We start from the raw sequence: 25,584 nt of genomic DNA, 5'->3' as shown, positions 1-25,584 counted from the left end.
AAATTTTCCCCAAAGTTCGGGGAAAATCAGTCTCTGGATTCAGGTCCTCCAACCCCTGCCGAATTGGACTATTTCTTTGAAATTTTCCAATTCGGCAAAACGATTGCACATCCCTATAAATGAGTCAGTTTCCACCATCTTTTTGTAAGTCACTTGGGCAAGAAGTTGCCGCAGTTAATGTCTTTTATTTAGTGGCAGTGTTTTCACTTTACAGGGTCAACTTTGTTTTGGGTATAGAGAAGTCTATGGTCTTGTGTCAGAGCCTGCAGACCTTCAGAGAACTGGGAGGGGCAGATGACATAAGGCATTTGAAACCTGAAAAATTAACTGTTTATGAAGTGACGGGGGCTAGCGGTTTTCTGTGCTCACATGTTAATCTGCAAAATTAGATAATACTGTGAGTAAGAAGGTAAAGCAAGTGAACACTGTGGCAAATGTTCTCATTGGCTATGGCTAAACAACTAGGGAAAGCATGCAGAGGCATGACTTCGCAAATGCTTTTCAACATAGATTTGTAAGAGTGGGAATATTTGTGGGGGTGCGGGGGAGGTGTGTGCGGCTGGGTGTGTTTCTGTGGATGTAGGGGTGGCTCTAGGTTGTGGGCTAGTGTGGGAGGGGATGTGGGGGTGTGGTAGGAGGATGAGGATTTGGGGTTTCTGTGTATGTGTATAAGGAATGTGTGGGGGGGGGGGGGTGTGTGCGTGAAAGGGAGTAGGGGCCAAGTGGGTGGAGGTATGTAGGGGTTTGTGTTTAGTGCTTATGGGTTGCTGTGCAGGTGACTGGGATTGTGTGTATAAGGAGCTGTAGCCATGGGCACGTATGGGGGTGTACCTGGGTATGGAGATCTAGGAATGTCTGCATAGGGTGGCTTGGAAAGTGCTTTTTTATGCCATCCTTTGCCAGCTGCTACATCTATTTTTCCCTACCTCTGTTTGCCAGTGTTGCTCTGGTTCAGAGTGCTGGAAGGATGAGGGTTTTTTGTTTTTTTTTTTGGAGTGGTTAACATTTTACAGCTGCTAACTTTACCATAGAAGGCAATGGGGAGTATTTTTGTTTAGGTGGCTCAGTTCTCAGAAAATACTAACCTAATGTGAATATCGGACAAGTTTGAAAACCAGAAATATATTTTCTTCCTGTATGCCAAATGTTGCAAATTTCATGTTTTGGAGAGTAGTTATTGTGCATATGGATGGCTAGACATTGATCCCTTTTATATAATTCTTTCTAACATGCTGTATGCGGAAAGCATGCATGTCAAGAAATTATGTGATGTGCAGCGTAACACATGCCTTTCTGAAGAATTAGCTTGTGATATATTCTGGTTTGAAAAGCTTTTCCACATATTGGGCCGGATTTTAAAATAATACATGCGTAAAACCCTGGGGTTTACACGCGTGGCCGGACCTTACGTGTGCCAGGCCAATTTTCAAAGGGCCCGGACACGCGCGTAAACCCCTGGGACCCATGTAAGTCCCGGGGCTAGCCATTTGCTGCTGTGCCAGGGGATCGCGCTCCGGCACCATGCTAGTGTGCGCAACTTGCTCCTGCTCGGAAGCAGGAGCAAAAGGCAAGATAAGAAATTTGGGGGTATTTAGGATAGAGATGAGGGAGGGCAGGATAGGGGAAAGGGAAGGGAGGCTAGGCTAGGTTAGTTGACGAGTTATTATTATTATTGTCTATGTAATATTTAAGTTGTATTATTTATATTTATATGTTATATGTTACTCATATGTTAAGAAACGCTGTTTAATGTAACGCCTTTATTGCGACAGTTATTGTTCTATGTAAACCGACCTGATTCGATACTTGTATTGAGAATGTCGGTATATAAATATCCGAAATAAATAAATAAATAAATAAATAGAGGGATGGGAAGTTCTCTCCCTTCCGCTCCAGTTAAGGAGCAGACTGGGAGGGAACTGGGGAAGGCTCCGATCCGTCGCCGTGTATAATTGTATTAGTGTACCCCCCCCCCCTTGCACGTGCTGACCCAAACTTTTATAAAAATCGCGCATCCATGTGTGCATACCGGGTAGCACATGGACGAGCGCTCGTAACGTTTGAAAATCTATCCCATATTGTTTTTTTACTTCTTATTTAACAGGAAGTTATGCTTTTAATAGGAAGGCTCCTAGGAGGCAGGAAACTTTAAGCTTTTTCACTTATAGTTGAAAAGTAGTTTGTTCTTTTTTTTTTTTTTTTTAATTCTTTTGAGACTGCCAATGAAAGTATCCATAGTAAAAAATCAAGAAATAGAGGTTTTTGGAAAGAAATGACACAAAGTTAATCCACGTTTGATCTTTGCAATTTCAAATCACATCGGATTTGTGAGATTGTTGGGTGCATCCTGCTGTTTGTGCATACTGAGAGTAGCTGATGAAGAAACTGAACTTGGCAGTGTCCTGTGATCCATACTGACAGAGAAGCAAGTAAACATCCATCTTTGATTTGGGATTTAAACAAGATCTGATAGATCGAGTGTGTGTGTATCAATATATATATTTGAGGGCTGACCATGCCGCGAATGCGCAGAAGAGAGCAGCTCTGACCGACATACCTCGCATACACGGATGAGAGAGCTCTGACCGATGTGCCGCGAATGCGGAGATGCCGTAGTATATACATGTGTACTGTAGATATCAACTCTAATTGTCTTCCTCTGCTCTTCCATTACACTTTTCCGAACAAACATCTTGCCTGTTTTAACGGGCTCAATGGCTTGTATGTGTATGATCTTGCAGAGGTGGACCCTTGGCCCAAGGTGGTGGTGATGCTACCCGTGGGGAAACTCCCACGGGTCCCCACTGTTGGGAGGCGGGATCGAACGGGAAGCGGTGGCCAACTGGAGCTTCTCCAATACCAGCCTTCGTTTCCTGCAGGTTGAACCCTTGGGTACCGGGGCTGGCTGGTCTTAGGCGGGCCTCCGCATGGTTGATCCCGGAGAGAGTGTCCAAGGCAAGGTGCCAGGAAGCAGCAGAGGCGCAGGGTCCGAAGGAGCAAAGTCAAAGAGAAGGCCAGGTTCCAGAAGCCCGGACAGACAGACAGCAGGCAAGCGGTTAGGAACAAGGTTAAGTCCGGGCTTATGAGTAGGCAGGTGCCAAAGAAGTAGGCATTGTCCAAAGACAATTAGCTGGAGGCGAGATCAGGTTCAAGCCGGAGTCAGGGCAGGTGGCTGAAGACAGGGTCTGGTGCAAGCAAGGGTCAAAGCCAAGGAATATGGCCAGAGAGTAGTCGGGTACAAACAAGGGTCAAAGCCAAGGAATCCATCCAAAGGGTAGCGGGAACAGAAGCTGGAACTGGAACACAAGGACTGGAACAGGTGCTGGAATACAACACTGGAACAGGAATATGAACGAGCAGCAATTAAGCACGCGACAGGAAACGTGGAGACCTGTTGCCAAGGCAAAGACTGAATGGCGGAACCCACCTTTATATAGCAAGGCTGAGAGACATCATCATTCGGGGCTGTGGGAGGGTTTCCCGCCGCGGCCTCTTTAAAGTCAGCGATGCACGCGTGCGCGCCTAAGGCAGGCAGGCCGGAACTAGGAGATGGCGGTGTCTCCCTTCGCATGTGGGGAGACCCGACCAGACCGGAGGAGTCTGGGAGCGTAACAGGGGCGCGAGCGGGTAGGCGCCTGCCTACCACTGCCAAGGAGGAAGGTCCAGGACCCAGGCGTTGGGGGTGAGTGGAGCCGGCCGCGGGCCTGCCGCAGCCAGGAAACGCAACATACGAGGGGCAGAGGGACTGGGTTGCAGTGTTTTTGTTTCTTTAGTTGTATTATTTAGTATGTTTGTTTTTTTTTAGTTAGGAATTTCAAAAAGGGGGTGGTATCAAACGGAAAATTAGTCTCAAGAGCTATCACACATCCTCCTATGACAGTAAACCCTAAAACACAATCCTGAGTCTCAAAGGAGTTTCCTGATATAGCTAGAATGCCCCAAGATTGAAGGAAAACATTTCTTAAAATGTACCAGGAAGCTAATGCTCCTGGTGCAAAAATTTGCAAGTGTTTTTTCCTTGTAAATGTTTGCTTATTTTGGGCAATATACAGGGCTGGTGCTTCCATTAGGCGAACACCAAGATTTTGGGGGCAGCAGAATCCTGCCATTATAAGATCTAGAGGAGTGCTGTACCAGAACTAATACCATCAATGGAGGGAGCACTGTGCGGAGCCAGTGCTGCCAGAAGTTAAGTTGTGGGTGGGGAGCATTAATGACCAAAAGGTTCACCTAACATGCCAGATATGCTTGCACTGGCCATGGTAATATACTGTGTGTGTGTGTGTATATGTGTGTATGTATATGTGTGTGTGTGTGTATATATATATATAATTTTTTTTTTTTTTTAACCATTGCAGTTATTTCCTTTTGGATTCTAAAATGTGCAGCACATTGGGACCCTTGTTTTTCGAGGTAGGCCAGAAATTAATGGTATGTCACACTATGTATGAAGTCAGTTTTTTGTTCCTTATGGGTTCATTTACTTTTACCTTTTCTTATGAGGGCTTCTCACTCATTCTTGGATTCTCCAGTTCTTTACTGTGGGCTAGTAAAATACATGGATGTTATATTTGGATTGCATATGTAACACCCCCCCCCCCCCACACACACACACACACACACACACACACACTCGCACCTCAAGAAGGGGGGGGGTCACGCTTCTCAACTCTGCTGAGCCCTGACCCACTCGTTGCAGGTTTGGGAAAATATGGATTCTGTGATAGGGACAGGTTAACCTGTAGGCTTAACTCAAGATGATGTGTTCCAAACAGAAAAATAACTTTACTCAAAAGAATGTTACAAAAATCAGAGACGGCCCCAAACGAAAACAGCTCAAAGCCAGACCCAGTTCTTCGGGTTATCTCGGATCTAACATTTGCAGATACAGTTCCTTATGCTGCATAAGGCTTTTTCAGATTCACAGTGGACTCTCTTATTACTCTCAGCAAGGCCCTTAGTCTTCAGATCCCCTCAATAACTTTAAAGAATCCTTCTCATGCACAAAGATTACTCACTGAGACTTCTATGAAGAGGCCAAGATGGCGGCATGAGCGGCAGCACGGAACGCTTTTCTCCCGACTAGCTCATATTTTACCTCGAAATATGCCTTCGAAAAGGAAAGGCAAGGTTCGAGTCCCCCCACCCCGATGAACCCTTGCCCTTGGGTCAGCGACTAATTTCTTCATTTACTGCCAGGATGGTGGTACAGGGGGTTTCTCTCCCCGCTTTGGCTGGCAGTGAGGGAGCACCGCAGTCGCCTGGGGAAACCACGCTGAGTCCCCCAGATCAGCGCTTCCCGCCGGCTCCAGCTTCCAGTGCACCTCACCTCGGGTCAGCAGGTCAGGATGATGTCATCATTAGAATGCCTGCAACGGGGGGGACAGAGTGGAGGATCGCTGCCGGGCTTCCAAGCTTCTCTAGACCTGCTGGAGATTTCATTTTTGCCTCAAAGTTTGCCACTACCTATTTCTTCTTCCCCAGTTGAAGAGCCAGAGGAGCTAGAAGGAAGGGCAGCAACAGAGTCGCTGGGACGGTTGAGAGAGGCACAAGTTGGCGCAGTAGGGGGTGAGTGTTACCAACCCCCCTCCAAACCAGCTATAATAACTTTAGAAGCTATCTGGGATCTCATTGTCAGCTTCGGAGGCTCAATGAAGGCTTGCCAGAGCGAAATTGAGAAATTAAATTGCAAAGTAAATTCCCAAAATGCTGTCCTTGAAGTTCAAGTTCAAGAATTAAAAAGTCATATGACTAATACACAACAGGCTTTGGCACAAACCCAAGTGTGCAATGTTAAGCTGGTTAAAGACCTTGGAATCTGTTCGCGGAGACTGGAGTATTTAGAAAACCACACCAGGCATTTGAACTTGTGTTTTTTGTTAATTTCCCCAGAATTCTGGGGGAAGGAATATATACTACTTTGAAAAATATTTCCACGAAAATCTAGGCTTTGATGTAGATAAAACACCAGCTATTAATTCAGCTTTCTTCTTAGCTAACCCTAGCAAAGATAGACCTCCACAGGCTGGTCAAGTAGATGGTATTTTAAATCTAATTCAATTTCTTGAGAATTCGTCTGAGGTGGTGATAGAGAGATCCACCTTACTTGTTTCCTTTATAATGGAACAAGAGCTCAATGAAACGATGAAGAGATATTTTAAAAATATTTCTTCAAATTTCTACGAGCAAACTGATGAGTATTTCCTGACTTTGCTAGGGCAACGCAAGTCAGAAGGCGAGATTTTTTTGTCTTTGAGGGTTCAAGTGATTAATTTGGGATATTCCTTCACACTCAGGTATCCCTGTAAGTGCATGATTCAGGGTCAGAATGGTTGTTACATCTTTTTCTTCCCTAAGCAGTTGAAATCCTTTTTAAACTCTGAGTGCAATAACTACTCCTCTAGGGCAAGAGAGATCCCAGACATGATCTAATAAAGTATAATCTACCGTCTATGTTAAGCTAACTTAGGTATTTGTTTCCTTTGATCTCCCCAGATTACTGGCCTCTAATGTTGGTTTTTTTTCCTTTCAATAGAATGATGTATTAAGTAGTAGATATTATGTTTGATTAGTTATTGGTAAATTTCATATGACTAATAATATGAGATGATAGTATCACAATCATTCTGTTTACAGATGTAAGATTTGTTCTTGCTTATTTGAGTTGAAAATTAATAAAATAAATACAAATTACTCACTCACTGGTTGGCTTGTCAGGAATCCATCCTCTTTGACCAAAGTGGATCTCCCTGTCAACCACTTCACCACTTGCCGGAAAGAAAATTCCTTCTATAATCACCCTGGAGCCCAGAGGCAGATCGCAGTCCCTTTAGTGTTTCTATCCAGCCTCTACAACTCCTCATACTCTTAACTCCAAGAGCTCCCTTTGACTCCTGACTTACTCTCCGTGACTTGTGAAGTAACCCTTTATAGTACTTCCTGTTGCTATTGACCCACTCTTTGGGGTATGAACCACCTTGTCACTTCTGAATGACACTGCTCCTTGGTAACTTTATTAATTTAGACATTTTAAATACTGTCATTCCATATAAAGATCACAACAGTTTACAAAAGTAACATTCATAGTTATACTTCAGCACGTTCTAACGGGTAACAGATTTAGTTTCATAAATAGGCATTGACATCCATCAGTCGACTTGTTCCTTTATATTTGACTTGAGGTTTAAGACATGGACAAGGAGTAAAGACAGATAAAATAGAATAATATAATGAATTTCAATTGTAGTTACTGTTGTATCAATTCTTTCATTCTCTTCATGCTTCAGATAGTATCTTTTGTATGTCATCAGCATATAAGAAGAAGGTAATTCCTAATTCCACCATAATTTACATAGTGGGATCATATAGATATTGAAAAGTGTGGCTGAGAGGGCTGAGCCTTGAGGGACACTTGTATCAATATGGGAAGCATCAGAAATGTAGTTGCCCAATTTGTCTTGGATTGTTCTATTTAGATAGAAAAGAGGGGACCCATCTGAGAACACAGCCATCGATCCCAATGTTGCTCAGCTGTCGGCACAGCAGGGTGTGGTCCACAATGTCAAGGCAGCTGTTAGGTCGATTAGCACTAGAAAATAAGAATCATCACCATCAAACCCTCGCAAAACAGAGTCCATTAGTGAGAGGAGTAATGTTTCAGTTGAACGATTTGTTCTAAATCCAAATTGGTTTGGGAGGAGCATATCTTAGTGCATCCAGTGGAAGCACTAAGAGGAGAGAATCAGCTTGCTGGTGGCTGAGTACTGCTTGGGGACATTTTTAAAACTTAAAAGTATTGGGGAGAAGTAAAACTATTAGGGTATATTATTTAGAGTGTTTGTGTGTCTGTATTTAATAGCTAGTCAGAGGGCAGGCAAAAACCAGGAGTTTTGTATGTTTTGTAATAAATAGGTAGTCAGGCAGGCAAAAAACAGAAGTTTGTGTGTTTCTATTTCCCAACCCTCCCACCCACACCTAGCTCATCCTTTAATTTATAGGCAGGTGACACTTTCACACACACTAAAATTAATAATCAGCCTTTTAACTTAAATTCAGGAATTTCCCACATCTTTTCAAGAGTTTAATCATTCCCTTGTAGGCCACTACCAGATATATAGTGAACACACCAATACATTTAAAGGATTCTAATTATATGCAGTCCTACTTCCAGAGCAACCCAAAACTTAACTAGGAACTGAACAAATTTAAGATGAAGGCAGCAGTCCAGCAGCAAGAGAAGGGCCTCCCAGTCTTCTGCATTGAGTGTCACATGTGTGATTTTTTTTTTTTACCTGCCGGTGAGAAATTGTACGTGTGCATCCAATGCAAGGTGCTCCTGTCTCTCAGAGAACGAGTCCGATCTCTGGAGGCTAGAGTGGCATACCTGGAGGAGATGAGGCAGACAGAGAGGTATAGAGATGAGACCTTCAGGGACACAGTAGCCAAGTCCCAACTCCACTCTGGCAGCCTTGGTGCTGCCTTGGAGGAGGAAGATCTCATGATCAGAGAGCATCAACCTGGTGCAGCAGGAAATGATCCTGTAGCAAGGCCCTGTTCTCCAGGTGGTGCATTGTTCTCTCACACTGAGGATGTGTCTCCCAGGGCTACTGCCCAGGAGGGAAGGGTTAGGTCGACAATCATAGTTAGTGATTCGAATATTAGGAATGTTAACAGCTGGGTTGCTGGTGGGCAAGAGGATCGCCTGGTAACATGCCTACCTAGTGCAAAGGTGGCGGACCTCACACTCACCTAGACAGGATTTTAGATCATGCTGGGGAGGAGCAGACTGTCGTAGTACATGTGGGCACCAACAACATAGGAAAATGTGGGAGGGAGGTTCTGGAAACCAAATTTGGCTCTTAGGTAGAAAGCTGAAATCCAGAACTTCCAGGGTAGCGTTCTCTGAAATGCTCCCTGTTCCATGCGCAGGTCCCCAGAGGCAGGCAGAGCTCCGGAGTCTCCATGCTTGGATGAGACGATGGTGCAAGGAAGAGGGATTCAGTTTTGTAAGGAAATGGGGAACCTTTTGGGGAAAGGGGGGTCTCTTCCGAAGGGATGGATTCCACCTTAATCAGGGTGGAACCAGGCTGTTGGTGCTAACCTTTAAAAAGGAGATTGATTTAGTTTAAAAGTTGCTCTAAGGGGAAAACCAACAGTCGCTCAGCAGTGTATGTTTCGGAGGGAGGTATCTTTGAAGGATACAACAGAGGTTCAAATAATAAGAAAAATAGTCTAAGTGCCTATAATTAAAAACTCAACTGAGCTAAAAGATTTCAGTTTATCCTTGTCAACTGAAAAGTAGAATGTTAATACAAGCAAAAAAATACATTTTGAAATGTCTGAATGCTAATGCCAGAAGTCTAAGAAGTAAGATGGGAGAATTAGAAGGTATAACAGTGATTGATGACATAGACTTAATTGGCATCTCAGAGACCTGGTGGAAAGAGGATAACAAATGGGATAGAGCTGTACCAGGATACAAATTATATCGCAATGACAGAGAGGAGCATCTTGGTGGCGGGGTGCCGCTTTATGATCAGGATGGCATGGAGTCCAACAGGATAAAGATCCTGCATGAGATTAAATGTACAATCAAATCTTTATGGGTAGAAATCCCTTGCATGTTGCAGAAGAATATAGTGATAGTATAGTACCATCCACCTGGCCAAGATTGTTGCGATTCCGGGCCGCCCCCGGAATCGTCACCTACCTCGTCGCGTTTCCGGGTCGGGCCCGCGTTCCCCGGGCCTCCGGGGACCTCAGCCGCCGCAGGCCCGGCGCCTGTCCACCTTGCCCGGGCCTGCAGCTTCCCCTGCTACCACGTTTTCGCTGCGTCGGAGCAGCCGGCGTCCTGCTGCGGCTAACTCCGCCCCCTAGACGCGTGCGCGGCAGGCCCCGGCTCTTAAAGGGGCCAGCGTGGGAAAATGCAGCACAGCCCCAGGATGACGTCAGACGCCCTCAGGGTATTTAAACCCTGCAACGAGATCTGCTCCTCGCCTTGCAACGAGGTTCCCAGGTTTCCTGTCTCCAGTTGCAGCATCCTGTGTTTTCCTGGTCTTCCTGATTCCTGATCCCGGATTGGCTGACGGTATTCCCTGGCTCTTGACTCTGGACTGGCTTACGACGATTCCCTGGCTTCTGACCCCGGTTTGGCTCACGGTGATCCCCTGGCTTCTGACTTTGGACTGGCAAGCGACGACTCTCAGGCACTCGACTCTGGACTGGCAAGCGGCGACTCTCTGGCACTTGACTCCGGACTGGTGAGCAATGACCCTCTGGCACTCGACCTTGGATCCCGTCTGACTCCGCCCCCGCGGGCGCTCCTAAGTCCCAGCGGCCGGGTCCCTACGGGCTCCTCCTGGGGGGACTCCGGCTTCCAGGGTGAATCTCCTAAGTCCCAGCGGCCGGACTCCTACGAGCTCCTCTCGGGGGAGGTTCGGCTTCCAGGGCGAAGACTTCCTCACCACTGTGTCAGCTCCATCCGTTCCCTTCTTCCTTGCCTAGCCCTTGGTCGCAAAGGGCGTCCCAGGGTCTTCTTCGGTCCAGCCACATCTCCGTCCTTGCCGCCTCCCGGTCGGGGCCTCTGCTGCTACCTTGCAGCAGTTCACCTCTCGGTTCCGATCGGCTCAAGGGTCCACGAATCCAACAAAGATGGTGAGACAGACAGTGAAATGCTAAGAGAAATTAGGGAAGCTAACCATATTGGTAGTACAGTAATAATGGGAGATTTCAATTACCCCAATATTGACTGGGTAAGTGAAACATCAGTACATGCTAGAGAGATAAAGTTCCTGGATGGAATAAATGACAGTTTTATGGAGAAATTGGTTCAGAAGAGATGGAGCAATTTTAGATCTAAATCTCAGTGGAGCGCAGTGATCATAATATGATCAAATTTGAATTAATGACTGGAAGGGGGACGGTAAGTAAATCCACAGCTGTAGCACTAAACTTTCAAAAGGTAAACTTTGATAACATGAGAAAAATAGTTAAAAAGAATTGAAAGGTGCAGCTACAAAGGTATAAAGTGTGCAACAGGCTTGGACATTCTAAAAAAAATACCACCCTAGAAACACAGTCCATATGTATTCCTCGCATTAAGAAAGGTGGAAAGAAGGTCAAGCAATTGCCAGCATGGCTAAAAAGTGAGGTGAAGGAGGCAATTTTAGCCAAAAGATCTTCATTCAAAAATTGGAAGAAAGATCCATCAGAAAAAAAAATAGGATTAAGCATAATCATTGGCAAGTTAAATGTAAGAGATTGATAAGACAGGCTAAGAGAGAATTTAAAAAGAAGTTGGCTATAGAGGCAAAAACTAACGATAAAATGTTTTTAAAATATATCCGAAGCAGAAAGCCTGCGTTAGATATTTGAGGAGTTAAAGGGGCACTTAGGGGGGGAAGTGACGTCACGAGCTGAGATGGCAGCTTAATTCCTGAGCTCCCATCGCCTCCTGGTAAATCAGACAGCATCTGAGCCCTTTAAGCCGCGTAAAGCCTCCCTGATATTTCGAGAAAGAAGCTAAGCATCATATATGGCGGCGAGAGAAAAATTTAGATTTCCAGCGCTTTTCGTTTACTAAGGCGGCAGACGCACTACAGAAGACCTAGCCAGTGAGTTGGAGGCCCAAGATGGCACCCCCTCGCATTCCCAAAGTTCAGCATCTCACATGCCGTGCCCCGAACCACCGAGCATACCAGATACCGATCGCCCTATTTGCACTGAGTTCTGGGACTGGTTCGCCAGTCTCCGGACGGACACTAAATCATATAGGCAGGAATTACTGGCACATGTTGAGGAAGTGCGGGAGTAGCTTATGTCCATGGGGCTTCGCATCGATGAAATGGATGCGCGACTCAACTGCCAAACAGAGCTAACTAATACCAACAAAATAGCCTGTTAATTGCTTCGAACAGAAAATTATCAACTTGTGACAAAAATCGCTGACTTAGAGAATAGGACGTGCCAAAGAAATCTACGCTTTCGCAGATTTCCCAAGGCAGTGCTTCTAGAGAACTGCCAAGACCTTATTAAAAGATTCTGCCGGAAGGCTCATCTGCAAACTGCTCCCAGTATCCCCCGGGAGAGGAGTCCAGAGGTCACCGCAAGCGATCCAGGGATTGACTTCCACACCCCAGCTTCCAGAGGCCCCGCAAGGTTTACAGTAGAGGAGGACTGAGTGAAGATTAATTTAACCGTGGTTTAAGAGGATTGGTAAATATAGTTTTCAGAAATCTTCGGGCTTATAAAAGTTTGAACGGTGAAATTAAGGGATATATTCTTTAGAGTTTGTGTGTGTCTGAAGTAATAAGCAAGCCAGAGATAGTTAATTCTAGTGTCTGTCTTTCCCACCCACTCAACCCCTGATTTTTAGGCACAAGACACTTTCTCATTAAAAATCAATCAGGGTCTTATCTAAAACATAATATTGTACCAGCCCTTATTGAAAGTTTAATTATCCCCTTGTAGGACACTAGCTGATTAATTACTAAATTCACCTGTAAATTTAAAGTACTCTCATTCCAACTCCCTTAGTATCCTAAACATAACTAGGAACTCAATAATACTAAGATGAAGGCAGCAGTCCAGCAGCAAGAGGGGGGCTTTCCAGTCTTTTGCATTGAGTGTCACATGCATGGTTTGGAGAAATGTATCCTTGAAGGATACTAATGAAACAGGAGAGTTAGGGCATCCCAACAGAGAGGTTCCATCAAAAGCAAACATAGTTCATATGCCTATATGTAAAAAAATCACCAAAGCTAATGATTTCCGAATTATCCCAAACAGACAAGCAGATTGTTAAAACAAGCAAAAAACACACTTTGAAATGTCTGTATGCCAATGCCAGAAGTCTAAGAAGTAAGATGGGAGAGTTAGAGTGTATAGCAGCAAATGATGAGATTGACATAATTGGAATCACAGAGACTTGGTGGAAAGAGGATAACCAATGGGACAGTGCTATATCAGGGTACACATTATATCGCAATGATAGGGAGGATCAACTTGGTGGGGGTGTGGCACTTTATGTCCGGGAGGGTATAGAGTCCAACAGGATAAAGATCATACAAGAGACTAAATGCTCAGTAGAATCTATATGGGTAGAAATCCCATGTGTGTTGGGTAAGAGTATAGTGATAGGAGTATACTACCGTCCACCTGGACAAAATGGTCAGACAGATGATGAAATGCTAAGAGAAATCAGGGAAGCAAACCAATTTGGCAGTGCAATAATAATGGGAGATTTCAATTACCCCAATATTGACTGGGTAAATGTAACATCAGGACTTGCTAGAGACATAAAGTTCCTGGATGTAATAAATGATTGGTTCAGGAACCAACAAGAGAGGGAGCTATTTTAGATTTAATTCTTAGTGGAACGCAAGATTTGGTGAGAGAGGTAACTGTGGTGGGGCCACTTGGCAACAGTGATCATAACATGATCAAATTTAAACTAATAACTGGAAGGGGGACAATAAGTAAATCTGCAGCTCTAACACTAAATTTTAAAAAGGGGAAACTTTGATAAAATGAGGAAAATAGTTAGAAAAAAAACTGAAAGGTGCAGCTGCAAAGGTTAAGTGTTCAACAGGCTTGGACATTGTTTAAAAATACAATCCTAGAGGCGCAGTCCATATGTATTCCGCGCATTAAGAAAGGTAGAAGGAAGGCAAAACGATTACCGTCATGGTTAAAAGGTGAGGTGAAAGAGGCTATTTTAGCCAAAAAAAATCCTTCAATAATTGGAAGAAGGATCCATCTGGAGAAAATAGGATAAAACATAAGCATTGTCAAGGTAAGTGTAAAACATTTAAGACAGGCGAAGAGAGAATTTGAAATGAAGTTGGACATAGAGGCAAAAACTCATAATAAAAACTTTTTAAAATATGTCCAAAGCAAGAAACCTGTGAGGGAGTCGGTTGGACCATTAGATGACAGAGGGATTAAAGGGGCTCTTAGGGAAGATAAGGCCATTGCAGAAAAACTAAATGAATTCTTTGCCTCCGTGTTTACTAATGAGGATGTTGGGGAGATACCAGTTCCGGAGATGGTTTTCAGGGGTGATGAGTCAGACGAACTGAACGAAATCACTGTGAACCTGGAAGATGTAATAGGCCAGATTGACAAACTAAAGGGTAGCAAATCACCTGGACCGGATAGTATGCATCCTAGGGTACTGAAAGAACTAAAAAATGAAATTTCTGATCTATTAGTTAAAATTTGTAACCTATCATTAAAATCATCCATTGTACCTGAAGACTGGAGGGTAGCCAATGTAACCCCAATATTTAAAGGCTCCAGGAGCGATCCAGGTAACTATAGACCAGTGAGCCTAACTTCAGTGACTGGAAAAATAGTGGAAAGTATTCTCAAGATCAAAATCTTGAGAATACTTTCATATAGAAAGACATGATTTAATGGAACCCAGTCAACATTGATTTACCCAAGGGAAGTCTTGCCTAACAAATCTGCTTCATTTTTTTGAAGGGGTTAATAAACATGTGGATAAAGGGGAACCGGTAGATGTAGTGTATTTGGATTTTCAGAAGGCGTTTGACAAAGTCCCTCATGAGAGGCTTCTACGAAAACTAAAAAGCCATGGGATAGGAGGCGATGTTCTTTCATGGATTACAAACTGGTTAAAAGACAGGAAACAGGGAGTAGGATTAAATGCACATTGCGTAGTTGTCTATCTTGTTTAGCATAAGTTGTCAGAGGTTAGCACAAGTGACTTCTTCAGCCCTGAAGCCTTGTTCATGTAGCCGAACCAAAAATGACCGCTACCCCCAGTTAGCTTTGACCCATGGTCATATGATCAAAGAGAGCCAATCTTATTTTCTTCCAGTTGATACAAATGACACTTGGCAGACCACTGGGCAGTGGTTCATGAACAGCAGAGCACAGTCAGGGGCTAGGCATTTCTGGTCTTGTCTCTTATTTTAAAAACTATGTATAATTAAAGAAAATTGTAATTTTTAGCAATGTTACTCCTAAAATATCATTTTAGCACGAGCACAGCGCTATCCAGATACTGTTCTTGCACATGGCAATGTGTTCAGGAGCTAGAAGTCAATGTCAAAGTTCACCAGTCCCAAAAGGGCTTAGAAGGAAGGTAGCGCACCTTTGCTTTCTTCTTTTGAAAGAGCACAGATTAGTGGGCAAAATACTAAAGGGCGAATCCCATCTTTTGAGCTTCAATGGACCAAGCTGGGCAAACCAAGTGACCACTTGGAAACATCCAAACCCTTAACTGATCAGCAAACTGGCTGGATGTACTGTGCATTTTTATCTTTGGGAAAGCTATTGGTGCATGTGGCTCATTGTCTGTTACTTACCGAGAACTTTTGTCTTTAAGGTTTCTTTAATCTTATAAGTCTTACTGCTTTTAACTTTATTTTTTTTCTCCTTTGCATTAAACTTAGGCTGTAGTTAGCTGCTTAAATACTTCTGTTTGTCCACATGCTTTACATTTCCCTTAAGCCTACATCCTAGGAGTGTTTAATACCCCAGTGAAATGTTCTGTTGTATTTTAAGGAGGTAATGAGACAAGAAGGGGAGGGAGCTGTAAGGAGACTACAACCCCCACCCACTGCACGCGAAGGCAGGAGGTGCTCTGGAATCTCCCAGGGTGTACGGTGGGCCCTGGACAGTGCTTATCCTAAATGTCCAAGTATTTTCAAACTAATTTTTTTTCGCCTCCTTTTTGCAATGGCTATTGTTGCTGTCTTAGACGGTGCAGGAGCAGTGTTGTGTGCTAAATGAAACTATGTACAGCTTGTGTGATGTATTACCAGTTAGGGACATGGTTCTTTGAGTCCTAGCCCTTTTGGCAAAGGTTAATTATTAGCACTGCTGCATAATCTCAAGGAAAAGCTAGCACTCCTGGGAGACATTGCCAACTGTCATTCTTCATTCAGCATCAAACTGGAACACATACTTCCCGTTTTGAAGAAATTAGGGGAGACCACAGTTCCTCTGGTTGCTAAAGCACGATTGGAGGCACTTAAAACCTTTTGAAGATAATCAGGATATGTTTTAAATTTGAAAATGATGTTAAATTTGGCTTTAAAATTTAACAAAATTGTCGTTAGTGGAGACATCACAAATGGAAAGTGGAAAGGAGAGAGAAGATGGACAACTTGTGCACTGCTGGAATCAAATTGATTGAGCAGGCAGACAGCTGGGTCTTCTGGGATCATTCCGGAAAATCAGGGTCAGAGGGCTCCAGAGCATTGTGGGTAAAACAGTGAGGCCCCCAAACATTCTGACTGTCGAGACTGCAACAAAAACAATAAACTGTGTACTTGGGCACATATTCCTATTCTAATTGTAAATCATATTCATTAGGGTTACTTTTTGTGTTAGAGTTTGATTGAGTTCACGGTTTCATTACTCAGATTCAATGCATTTTAATAAATATGTGCATGTGTCTTGACATCCTGTAGACTACAGCCCTGTAGTATTAGCTTTAAAGTGGCATTTTAGAAACACCACAGTACAGGGCAGGCAGCCTTTGCATGTATTTTCCATCTGAGAATTAACAAAGTGGAAACACTAATTGTAGCATATAAAAACAATAGACTAGTTAGCAATACTGTACAAAATGGCCAAGCCTAGGAAGGCATGAAAGTCCCTTCCCCCAAGAGTTTACTCTTTAAGATATTGGTGAGGTTATTTGCAGACTGGTCCACCTCATTAAAAAGGCTTTGAATATTTATTTTATTTATTCTTTAGATTTAGCTTATCTTTTCATTGGTAGCTCAAGCTAAGTTACATTCAGATGCCTTAGGTATTTTCGTCCATAGAGGGTTTACAGTCTAAGGGGTCTAGTCACTATGCTGTGGTATTTTCCCCATAGGGAAAAATACTTAGTTTAGTTTATTGTTGTTTATATACCGATGTATCAGACAAACCATCACACCGGTTTACAGGATTATAATATTATAAGAAATACAATAATTCATAAAATAGTAACAGCTAAAACTACACAGGATAAGAATACATTAGCTGTTAAGACTAAAATGCAGTATTGTGTGCTTCAGTTTAGTAAATGTTGTAGTATTTTCCTTGGTGGTAAAAATATTGCGGCTTAGCTGAGCTCAAAAAACATTGCATAAGGGCAGCTCCAGATCCCAGGGCCACAATGTTTTAAAGGGGCCAAGATATTTACTGAGAGAGTCCCTTCTCCCGCCCCCCCCTAAGTAGTAAAATCAGTGAGGTTCTGTACAGATCCTCTCCCCAGCCACCCCTTGAGGCAGCCCAAAGTTAAAATGAAAAAGAGTCCTTAAGTAAGCCCTGCCCCCATTTCCAAACCCCTCCCGTCTGTCCAAAAATTCAAGTCCCCACCCCCTCAGGCCCTTCGGGCATCCTGAAGCACTTACAATTAAATTGGTGGTCTACTGTTTGAAGACAGAGCACCCCTTATGCTGTGATGCGGCTGCCATTTTCAAAATGATGTCTTTGAGTGTTCTTTCTAACCATAAGTCTTTGTGTTACAGGTCAGACTACAGCCGCATGTCGTCCACTAGCAGTGAGTACCACTTTGACTATAACTTTGAAGGTAAATTAGAAATTTCCTACATTCATTTTCATTGTTGCCTTTCAGTAAATGAGTGAATGCAACAGTGTTTGACAGACTAATATTTATTTCACAAACAGCTTCTGACCCACCACGAAAGCCGGAGTGTGCTCAAACCAGCCCTTGGGGGCCCTCCCAGCCACTCAGGTTTTCAGCATATCTCTAATGAATATGCATGAGATGTAATTGCAAGTACTGTCTTCTATGTATGCAAACATTTCTCATGCATATTCATTAGGGATATCCTGAAAACCCAACTTGCTGCAGGTTTGAGCGCCCCTGGTCTCTATCAAGGTGGCAACTCTGCTCCTTGAGTGCTGCAAGTCGATCAGGTTTTCAAGATATCCACCATAAATAGACAAGAGGCGCATCTGCATGCAATGAAGGGGATATATGCAAATGCATCTCATGAATATTCAGTGTGGCTGTCTTGAATATGTGACTGGCTTGCAGTACTCAAGGACTGCATTGCCTACTCCTGGTCTATATTACCATATATTGCAAACCAATTAGCTGCAAACACACAGACTCCATGAAAGTTAGGGTTTAATTTATCAGCCTTGTGAATTTTGAATACCGACTTAATCCTGCAAGACTTTAAGCCAGCAGTCCCCAAACTTGGTCCTCAAGGGCTGCAACCCAGTTGGGTTTTTAAGAGTTCCACATTGAATATGTATGAGGTCTATTTGCATACGCTGCCTCCATTGTATGTAAGTTGGTCTCATGCATATTCATTGTGGAATTGCCAAAAACCAGATTGGGTTGCAGCCCTTGAGGACCAAGTTTGGGGACCCCTGCTTTCAGTCCCTTATCAGGTTGCTTTTCAAATGTGTTTGATGCAATCCCAGAACAAAAAAACAGACCCAGTCTGAGCAGCAGTACTTGCCTGATCATACTGGAGATCAGCTAGCCCGGTGGTATTCACTTTCAGTACTCAAGGGCTGCAAATGGGTTGAGTTTTCAGAATATCCCTAATGAATATGTATGAGAGATGTTTGCGCACACACACTGCCTCAACTGTATGCAAATCTGTCTTATGCATATTCATTAGAGATTCTGAAAACCTAACCCATTTGCAGCCCTTGAGAACTGGAAGTGAATAGCATTGAGCTAACTGTTTCTTCCATTTTGGTGGTGTTCTAGCTCTTTTCCTTTCCACTAGATTTTTTTTTTTAAATTTTTTTTTTATTTTCACTGTGGTTTGGAATAAGCTGTGCACATTTATTATGGCCATACACCCAAATTCAGATATTCTTTCTGTTCAGCTATCTGCAGCGTACATAAATGTATCCATGAAGACAGGCTGTTGAGGACTAGTAAAAGCATGGTCGGATTTACTTTGAATACGTACAGTAAGTAAAAAGAGCTTTGAAAAACTAGAAACACCTATATCTCCTCGTGGTAGAAATTATTAGGAAAAGTAAAAGAGAAATCTCGGTGATTGTGTTTTAAGTGCCCCAGAGATCAGCATGTATTTAGGTTATGCTGCTTATGGCCTGGAACAGGGCCATGGGACTTTTATCTTTCCATTGCAGAACGAGGGTGAGGATCTTTTATGTATCTCACTGAAAACTGATGTAAATGTTTAGATTTCTTAGAAGAACGATCTGCGCAGTGGGGTATGTGTCTTGGTTAAGGTAATGCATTTCATCTCCAGTCCCTTCGATGTTTGTTTTTGCCATAACAGAAAAACTCTCCTGTGTGGACAGTTTGTCAGTGAGATAAGTAGTGGAAAAGATAAACAGGCCTTGAGCCCTAGTTGATAACTTTTTTTTTTTTTTACTCCAGGTTTCAACCAGATCTGAATTGTAACTGTTTTGCTTGAAATAATGACTGTATCTAGCAGAACGGGTGCAGTGAATTGGAAGAGTTTGCTGTCTCAGAGGGTTTGCCATTATACAAGTGCTTAAGTTAGCCTGACAGCTGTGATTGGAGATGCCAAGAGCTCTGTGACCTTGCAGCTCTGCTCGCCATTGCAGTTCTGCATGTGGGGGGATTAATACAGCACCTTCCATATCAGTCACTTGCTGGTACTGCCAAGCATTATTTTCCTAACAGAACACATTGGCCTTTATTCTGCGATTTTCAGAGGTGCCCTCAGGACTAAATCAGTACTGGACAGACTAATATCCCACATGTTGACCCAAATAACTTTTTTTGCAGTGCAGGAAAATAATGCCACAGATTGCATATCTTTAGAAATTCAGTCCATTACATGGCTCAGGAATTTTATGGGCTTCATGTTATCCTTCTCAGAAAGCACAGTAGACAAGATGCAGATACATTAGAACTTTGATTTTATTTTATATGATCTAGAAGTAAAATCTCTCAGTTTTGTAATTGCATCAGCAGTGGTGATGCTGAGCTTCATGTGTTCTGTTTTTAACGTAGTTTTTCACATGGTTAACTAAATTAGGCATTTTAGATGATGCTCTGGGACAGACATTATGATCAGCTAGTACAAACATAGTGTTAAAACAACAGAGTGGAGAATAAAAGCCACGCACTGATGGCATGAGAACGATACCCACACTCTCCATTCACTTTGTACTTCTCTAAGGGAGGTTTGTAACTGTGTTCCTCTGACACAGGGAGAACATGCAGTTACATATCCTCTATAGCAGCAGTTCTCAACCAGTATGTCGCGACACAACAGCGTGTCGCCACACTTCCCGGTCCCCCGCTGGCCCAGCTGCTCCCCCTGCCCCAGCAAAATAGGAACGTATCTTCCGCCCGGGTTTAAAATGATAGCCCAGGCGGAACGTGGCAAGAGAGCCATGGTCTCTTGCCACCCCCCCTGCAGCCCGGAAGAGGAAGTGGTATGCAGTGGCTGCACACGTGCGCGGGAAGAAGAGACCATGCTAGTGTGGTCAGCATCGGCCTGAAGAATGCACAGCACGGAGCAAAAGAGGAACAACGTCAGCCCACGCGGTGGATGGGACTCCTTTCTCGAGGCCGTGAGGGCTATAAGTGGAGAAGGCTGCTGCTGCTAGTTTGGTGGGGGGAGAGAGAGAGTGTGTTTGAGATCCTGTGTGTGTGTGTGAGACAGCATGTATGTGTGTGATTGAAAACCTGTTTGTGTGAAAGAGAGTATGTGTGTGTGATTGAGAGCCTGTGTGTATAAGTAAGAGAGAGAGTATGTGTGATTGAGAGCCGGTGTAGGTGAGCGAGCATGTGAGTATATGATTGAGAAGCAATGTGTGAGAGAGAGCATGTATGAAAGTGTGTGATTGAAAGCCTGTTTTTAATTATTGGATATTCCATTCATCAGCTGTTTTGAAATAATCTGTTCTTTTTATTAGTATAGTCTTTACTGCTATTGATTTTATATTTCTTGATTTGTTTTATGAGGACTGGTGATGTTTTTCTTTTTCCTTTGTTGCACTGCATACAGAGTCTCTGGCTTATTGTGATTTCCAGTTCAGATTTTGTCTACATGTTTCTGTTTATGCTTTATGGTCTTTTTATTCTTTGTTAGGTGAGGGTCTGCACATGTGACTGAGGTGAGGTATTCTGCTGGCGTGTAGTTTCTGTGTAGGGCTCTATAGCAGCCTGCTCGGTCCATTGTCCTTATAAGAGGAGTATTGGAGTTTTAAGGCCTGGTGTAATATTTTCACTGTTGCCTTTTCTTAGGTAAGGTGGTTACTGTTTGAGAGCTGGAAATTGATGTTTTAGTTTGGGATGTTCACTATTTATGCAATTTCTGTTTAGACAGAGTACTTATCTTTCCCTTGTGTCATTCTTAACAATAAAAGTAATACTGGGCCTTTATTCTTTTATTTCTGCTGTGAATTGTAATGAGCAGTGTGTCACATGTGAGCGTGGTCTGTCAGGTGTGTCACGATGGGAAAAAGATTGAAAACCTCTGCTCTATAGGACAAGGAACAGGGATATATATATATATATATATATATGTGTGTGTCAAATCATGTCTGCAAATGGTCCTTTGTTAGACTGGACAAATATGAAAACTTCTTGTTGCGGAGGTGGACCCCCCTGACCTGAGGTGGTGTTGACACCACCCATGAGGGAAACCCCCACGGGTCCCCACCGTCGGAAGGCAAGGCCAAGAGGGAATCGGAGGTCGACTGGAGCTTCGCCAATACCAGCCCTCGTTCCCTGCAGGTTGAGCCCTTGGGTACCAGGGCCGGCTGGACTTGGGCAGGCCTCCGCATGGTTGATCTCGATGAAGGTGTCCAGAGGCAGAGTGCTGGGTGGTAGCAGAGATGGAGGGTCCCAGTGGGGTGAAACGAGAGCTGAGGTCGGGTCCAGACGGAGGGTTGAGGCTGGCAGCTAAAGGCAAGGTCAGGTCCGAGTGAAGGGTCAAAGGCAGGCGGTTGAAGGCAAGGTCAGGTTCAGGTCCAGGTCAAACCAAGGAAGTCCGTCCGAAGGTAGAGCAGGAACGGGAGCTGGAGCAGGAACAGGTACTGGAGCAGCAACAAAGCACATGGAGACCTGTTGCCAAGGCAAACTCTGAGCTTCTGAGCCTGCCTGACGTCATCACCTAGGGCCTTGGGAGGCTTTCCCACTGCGACCCCTTTAAATCCCAAAGAGGCGTGTGCGTGCCTAAGGCCGACAGGCCAGAGAGGAGGAAGTAGCAGGGTCTCCCTGCGTTGCACATGGGGAGGCCTGGTCGGCCCCGGAGGGACTCGCGGCAGCACAGGAAGGTCCCGGGAACATGGAGGGAGCATGGGCACGGCGGCAACTGCCCACCGCCACCAAGGAGTTCGAGCCACCTCCGGGGGCCCGGCGTCAGGGGTAAGTGAGCCCGGCTGCGGGCCTGCCACAGCCAGAGAGCGCAACACTTCTGCTGAAGGAGGACCAGAAGCTTATAGATAAAATTTGTACCAGGGAACCCAAAGAAGTGGCCCAGGAGGACTCATGAACTACATCTTTTTGTTGCTGTTGTTGCTCCAGTAGAAGATATCTCATCTTACAAAGACTCCAGTTTTTTGTGGGACCAATGTGGCTATTGGAACTCATCACTGTTTTATCCCGAGAGAAAAAAGTGAAACTGATTGTCACTCATGCCCCCACCCCCCAAGAGGAATTTTGGAAGAACGTGAACATCCTGTACAGAAATGAAGCAGTGTAGGTGATCGAGCTTTATGGCAAATCGCAACTGGACAGACTGAGTGAGCCAAGTGATCCTTTTGTGGGGACATCTACTATGTAACAGCACTTGCCTATTAAAAACTAAACTTTACTCTCTTCTTTAAGAACGAGCAAGTGTAGGCGGTTTCATTTAGTTAGTAATACAGTGTTGCAATATATTTAGGAGATACGTTTCTGCTCATTTTTATTTCAGTAACGGTGACATATTTGCTTGGTATTCATGATGGAGTTGTAGACACAAAACAGGTACTTGGTATATTTGCCTCTTGAAAAACTGGAAACATTGTAAAGTACTAAAAACAGAAAGCATTAATACTGTAAAGCACAAAGCAAGGTTACAGCCTTTGGGCTGAGAAATAATGCAGACATAATATCAGGTTTATCCTGCTGGTATGTGAACTCATGTTATGAAAGCAAAAGCCAAGGAAATGACAGGAGCACAACCTGAAGGACCAGCAGTAAATTTCATGCGTGCATCCGATCTTTAGACGAGCACCGCCGCCAGATCCACGTTAAGCCTTAAGTGCTGATTTTTTTTTTTTTTTTTTTTAATTTTGTTTTTATTGGATTTTCAAATTATTCAAACATTTCACAATAAATGTCAAGTAATACAGTAATCTTAAACATGTAAAGTAAGATAGACATTTTCCTCCATACCAATTCTACTTTCAGTAAAATACAAATCCAAAAAGGCATATTAACTAAACAGTGGAGATAATATATATATATTGCTGTTTTTTACTTTTATACTAGTAAGAGGAGATCCATTTTTAAATTTAGAGCAATATTAACCAAACAATATTCTCATAAACTACTGAAAGTTAGGCTGCACTATATTCTACAGCTGAATCAATTTTATCCTGTGTCCAAGGTCCAGTGGTGTGTTTGTAGAAAATTTCCCAGCTGGTCAGGGTCATAAAAAATATATCTCTGACCTTCCACTCTCATCACACATTTACAGGGAAATCTCAATATTATTTGAGCTCCATGTGATCTTGCTTGGGGCAACAAAGACAAAAATTTCTTCCTTTTCCTCTGAGTTTCTTTCGAAACATCAGGGTACATCCACATTTTTTGATCTAGATATAACTCTGACCTGTGTTGAAGAAATTTTTTCATTACTATATCTCTGTCCATTGAAGACATAAGTTTAACCAACAAGGTACCTCTTCCTTCAACTTGATATTGTTGTGAGGTCTCCAAAAACTCTGTAATATTCAATCGTACTTCTTCAGTTTCCATCTGATTTTCTATGCTTGTTTTAAATGCTGACACAAAATAAGCTTTATTTATAACAGGCATATCTTCATTAGACATTTTCATAATGTCTTTGAGGTAACTTTTAAATTGCTCCTTGGCAGAAATCAGTTTACACTTCGGGAAATTTATAATTCTGATATTTGTATTTCTCAGTTCGTTCTCAAACATCTCCATTCTTCTGTTCATATTTATTTCTCCTTTAATTATAGAGTTTTGGACTTCCTCTACTTTCTTTACTTTCCCTTCAATATAAGTTATTCTCTCAGTTTGACCAACCATAATCTTTTTCACATTAGATATTGAGTCTTGAGTTACCTTGAATCCTTCCGAAATTGTCATTAATGAGGTTTGTAATGTCGATATTGCAAGCCACAAAGATTCTAGGGTAATGTTTTGAGGCCTTTCCAACGGTTTTAAGACTGGAAAGGGTGCCGGTTGAATAACGATATTAATTTCATCCATACCTCTGGACATCTCGGGTGGTATCTCCAGGATAGATCCCCCTCCTCTGTCCATTCTCTGGCTCTCGGGGGATTGCCCTCCTCCCAACGGGGTGGACGCCATTGCACCACCCTCTATCGCAGGGACCACGATCTCCTCCGAAAAACGCACCTCAGACGAGCTCACCTCCTCTAACGACATCCGTTGTTGAGAGAGCTCAGCGTTATCAGGCTGTGTCCTTGCAGGGGGGGAGGGAGTCAGCGGTGCTCCAGGACTTAGCGTTATTTCGCCCGCAAGCGACAACGGCTGCTCACCCGCTGCCGCAAGCGCGGGAAGTGCTGATTTTAACGATTGGATTTTTAGAACGTGAGTGAAGCCTGTAAGTCAAGTCCGTTTTGAAATCGCACTCCTTATACCCAAAGGCTTTGTTTCCTGCAGCTGCATACGGGGGGGGGGGGGGGAGGAAATGTAATGGAAAAAATTGTGCAAGTGAAACTGTGCGCAAGAACTTTGAGGCTAAGAATCTGGCAAATGTCTTTCCGATCCATACGTGTCTTGCCTGGGACAACTGAGCTATGAAGGGTGTCGTGGGGGGTGGGCAGAAGGCAAGCAACGGAAAACGGAACATTTCTGGCAATGGCGTGTGCTAGTTTCCTAGTAATTGAGAAGAAAGGAACATGATTCCATGTGGTCTGGATAAACGAGGCCCACTCGGCTTTTCACTGCCGTACTTGCTTGTCGTGCACAGGATGAATTCAAAACACAAGAAGAAATCTCTCTCCTGATTCTCCCTGCTTTGTTGTCAAGGGTTTGAATATTGGTGGAAAGAAAAACAAATATTTTTATTTTAGGGAGGATATTGCTATCCAAAGCTGCCATTCTTCATATCGATAAAGAGCCCAGGACAAGAGAGAAAAGAGTAGTATGAAGAGGTAGCCTAGCAAAGCCACATTTAAAGAATGTAGCTACGTTGAAATGCTACTCTCAGATATTTTCAGGTCTGCGCTGCGAGTTAGATTCAAAAGCTGCCCCATAAACATTCACCGCTAGCTCTTATGGGCTGTAAATCCGGACACACGTTGTTTCAAAACACAGCTGAATGTTTTTTTTTGTCCATGTCGACCGTCTGAGATAAGTGGTATCGTTTTTTCAATTTTTATCTAGTTTCCTCACTTTATTCAAGGACTGTAAAA

General features: G+C 43.5%; 1 protein-coding gene across 8 annotated transcripts in view; it reads left to right on the top strand.

Annotated features, from left to right (window-relative positions):
* Nucleotides 1-25,584, top strand: part of FAM124A (family with sequence similarity 124 member A) — a 96,632-nt gene that overhangs the window by 16,177 nt on the left and 54,871 nt on the right. For 2 of the 8 annotated variants that reach the window (XM_029602806.1, XM_029602814.1), the window contains exons 2-3: nucleotides 4,359-4,413; nucleotides 17,496-17,557. The exons of 1 other annotated variant lie outside the window; for it this stretch is intronic. In XM_029602806.1, the coding sequence (XP_029458666.1) occupies nucleotides 4,359-4,413; nucleotides 17,496-17,557 (117 nt within the window). The remainder of the gene's footprint in view (nucleotides 1-4,358; nucleotides 4,414-17,495; nucleotides 17,558-25,584) is intronic. 5 more of the 8 variants (XM_029602810.1, XM_029602811.1, XM_029602808.1 and 2 more) reach the window with 3 other exon arrangements.

This window comes from Rhinatrema bivittatum, chromosome 5 (assembly GCF_901001135.1).
Source record: "Rhinatrema bivittatum chromosome 5, aRhiBiv1.1, whole genome shotgun sequence".
Taxonomy (NCBI): Eukaryota; Metazoa; Chordata; class Amphibia; order Gymnophiona; family Rhinatrematidae; genus Rhinatrema; species Rhinatrema bivittatum.
This window is presented reverse-complemented; position numbering and strand designations above follow the sequence as displayed.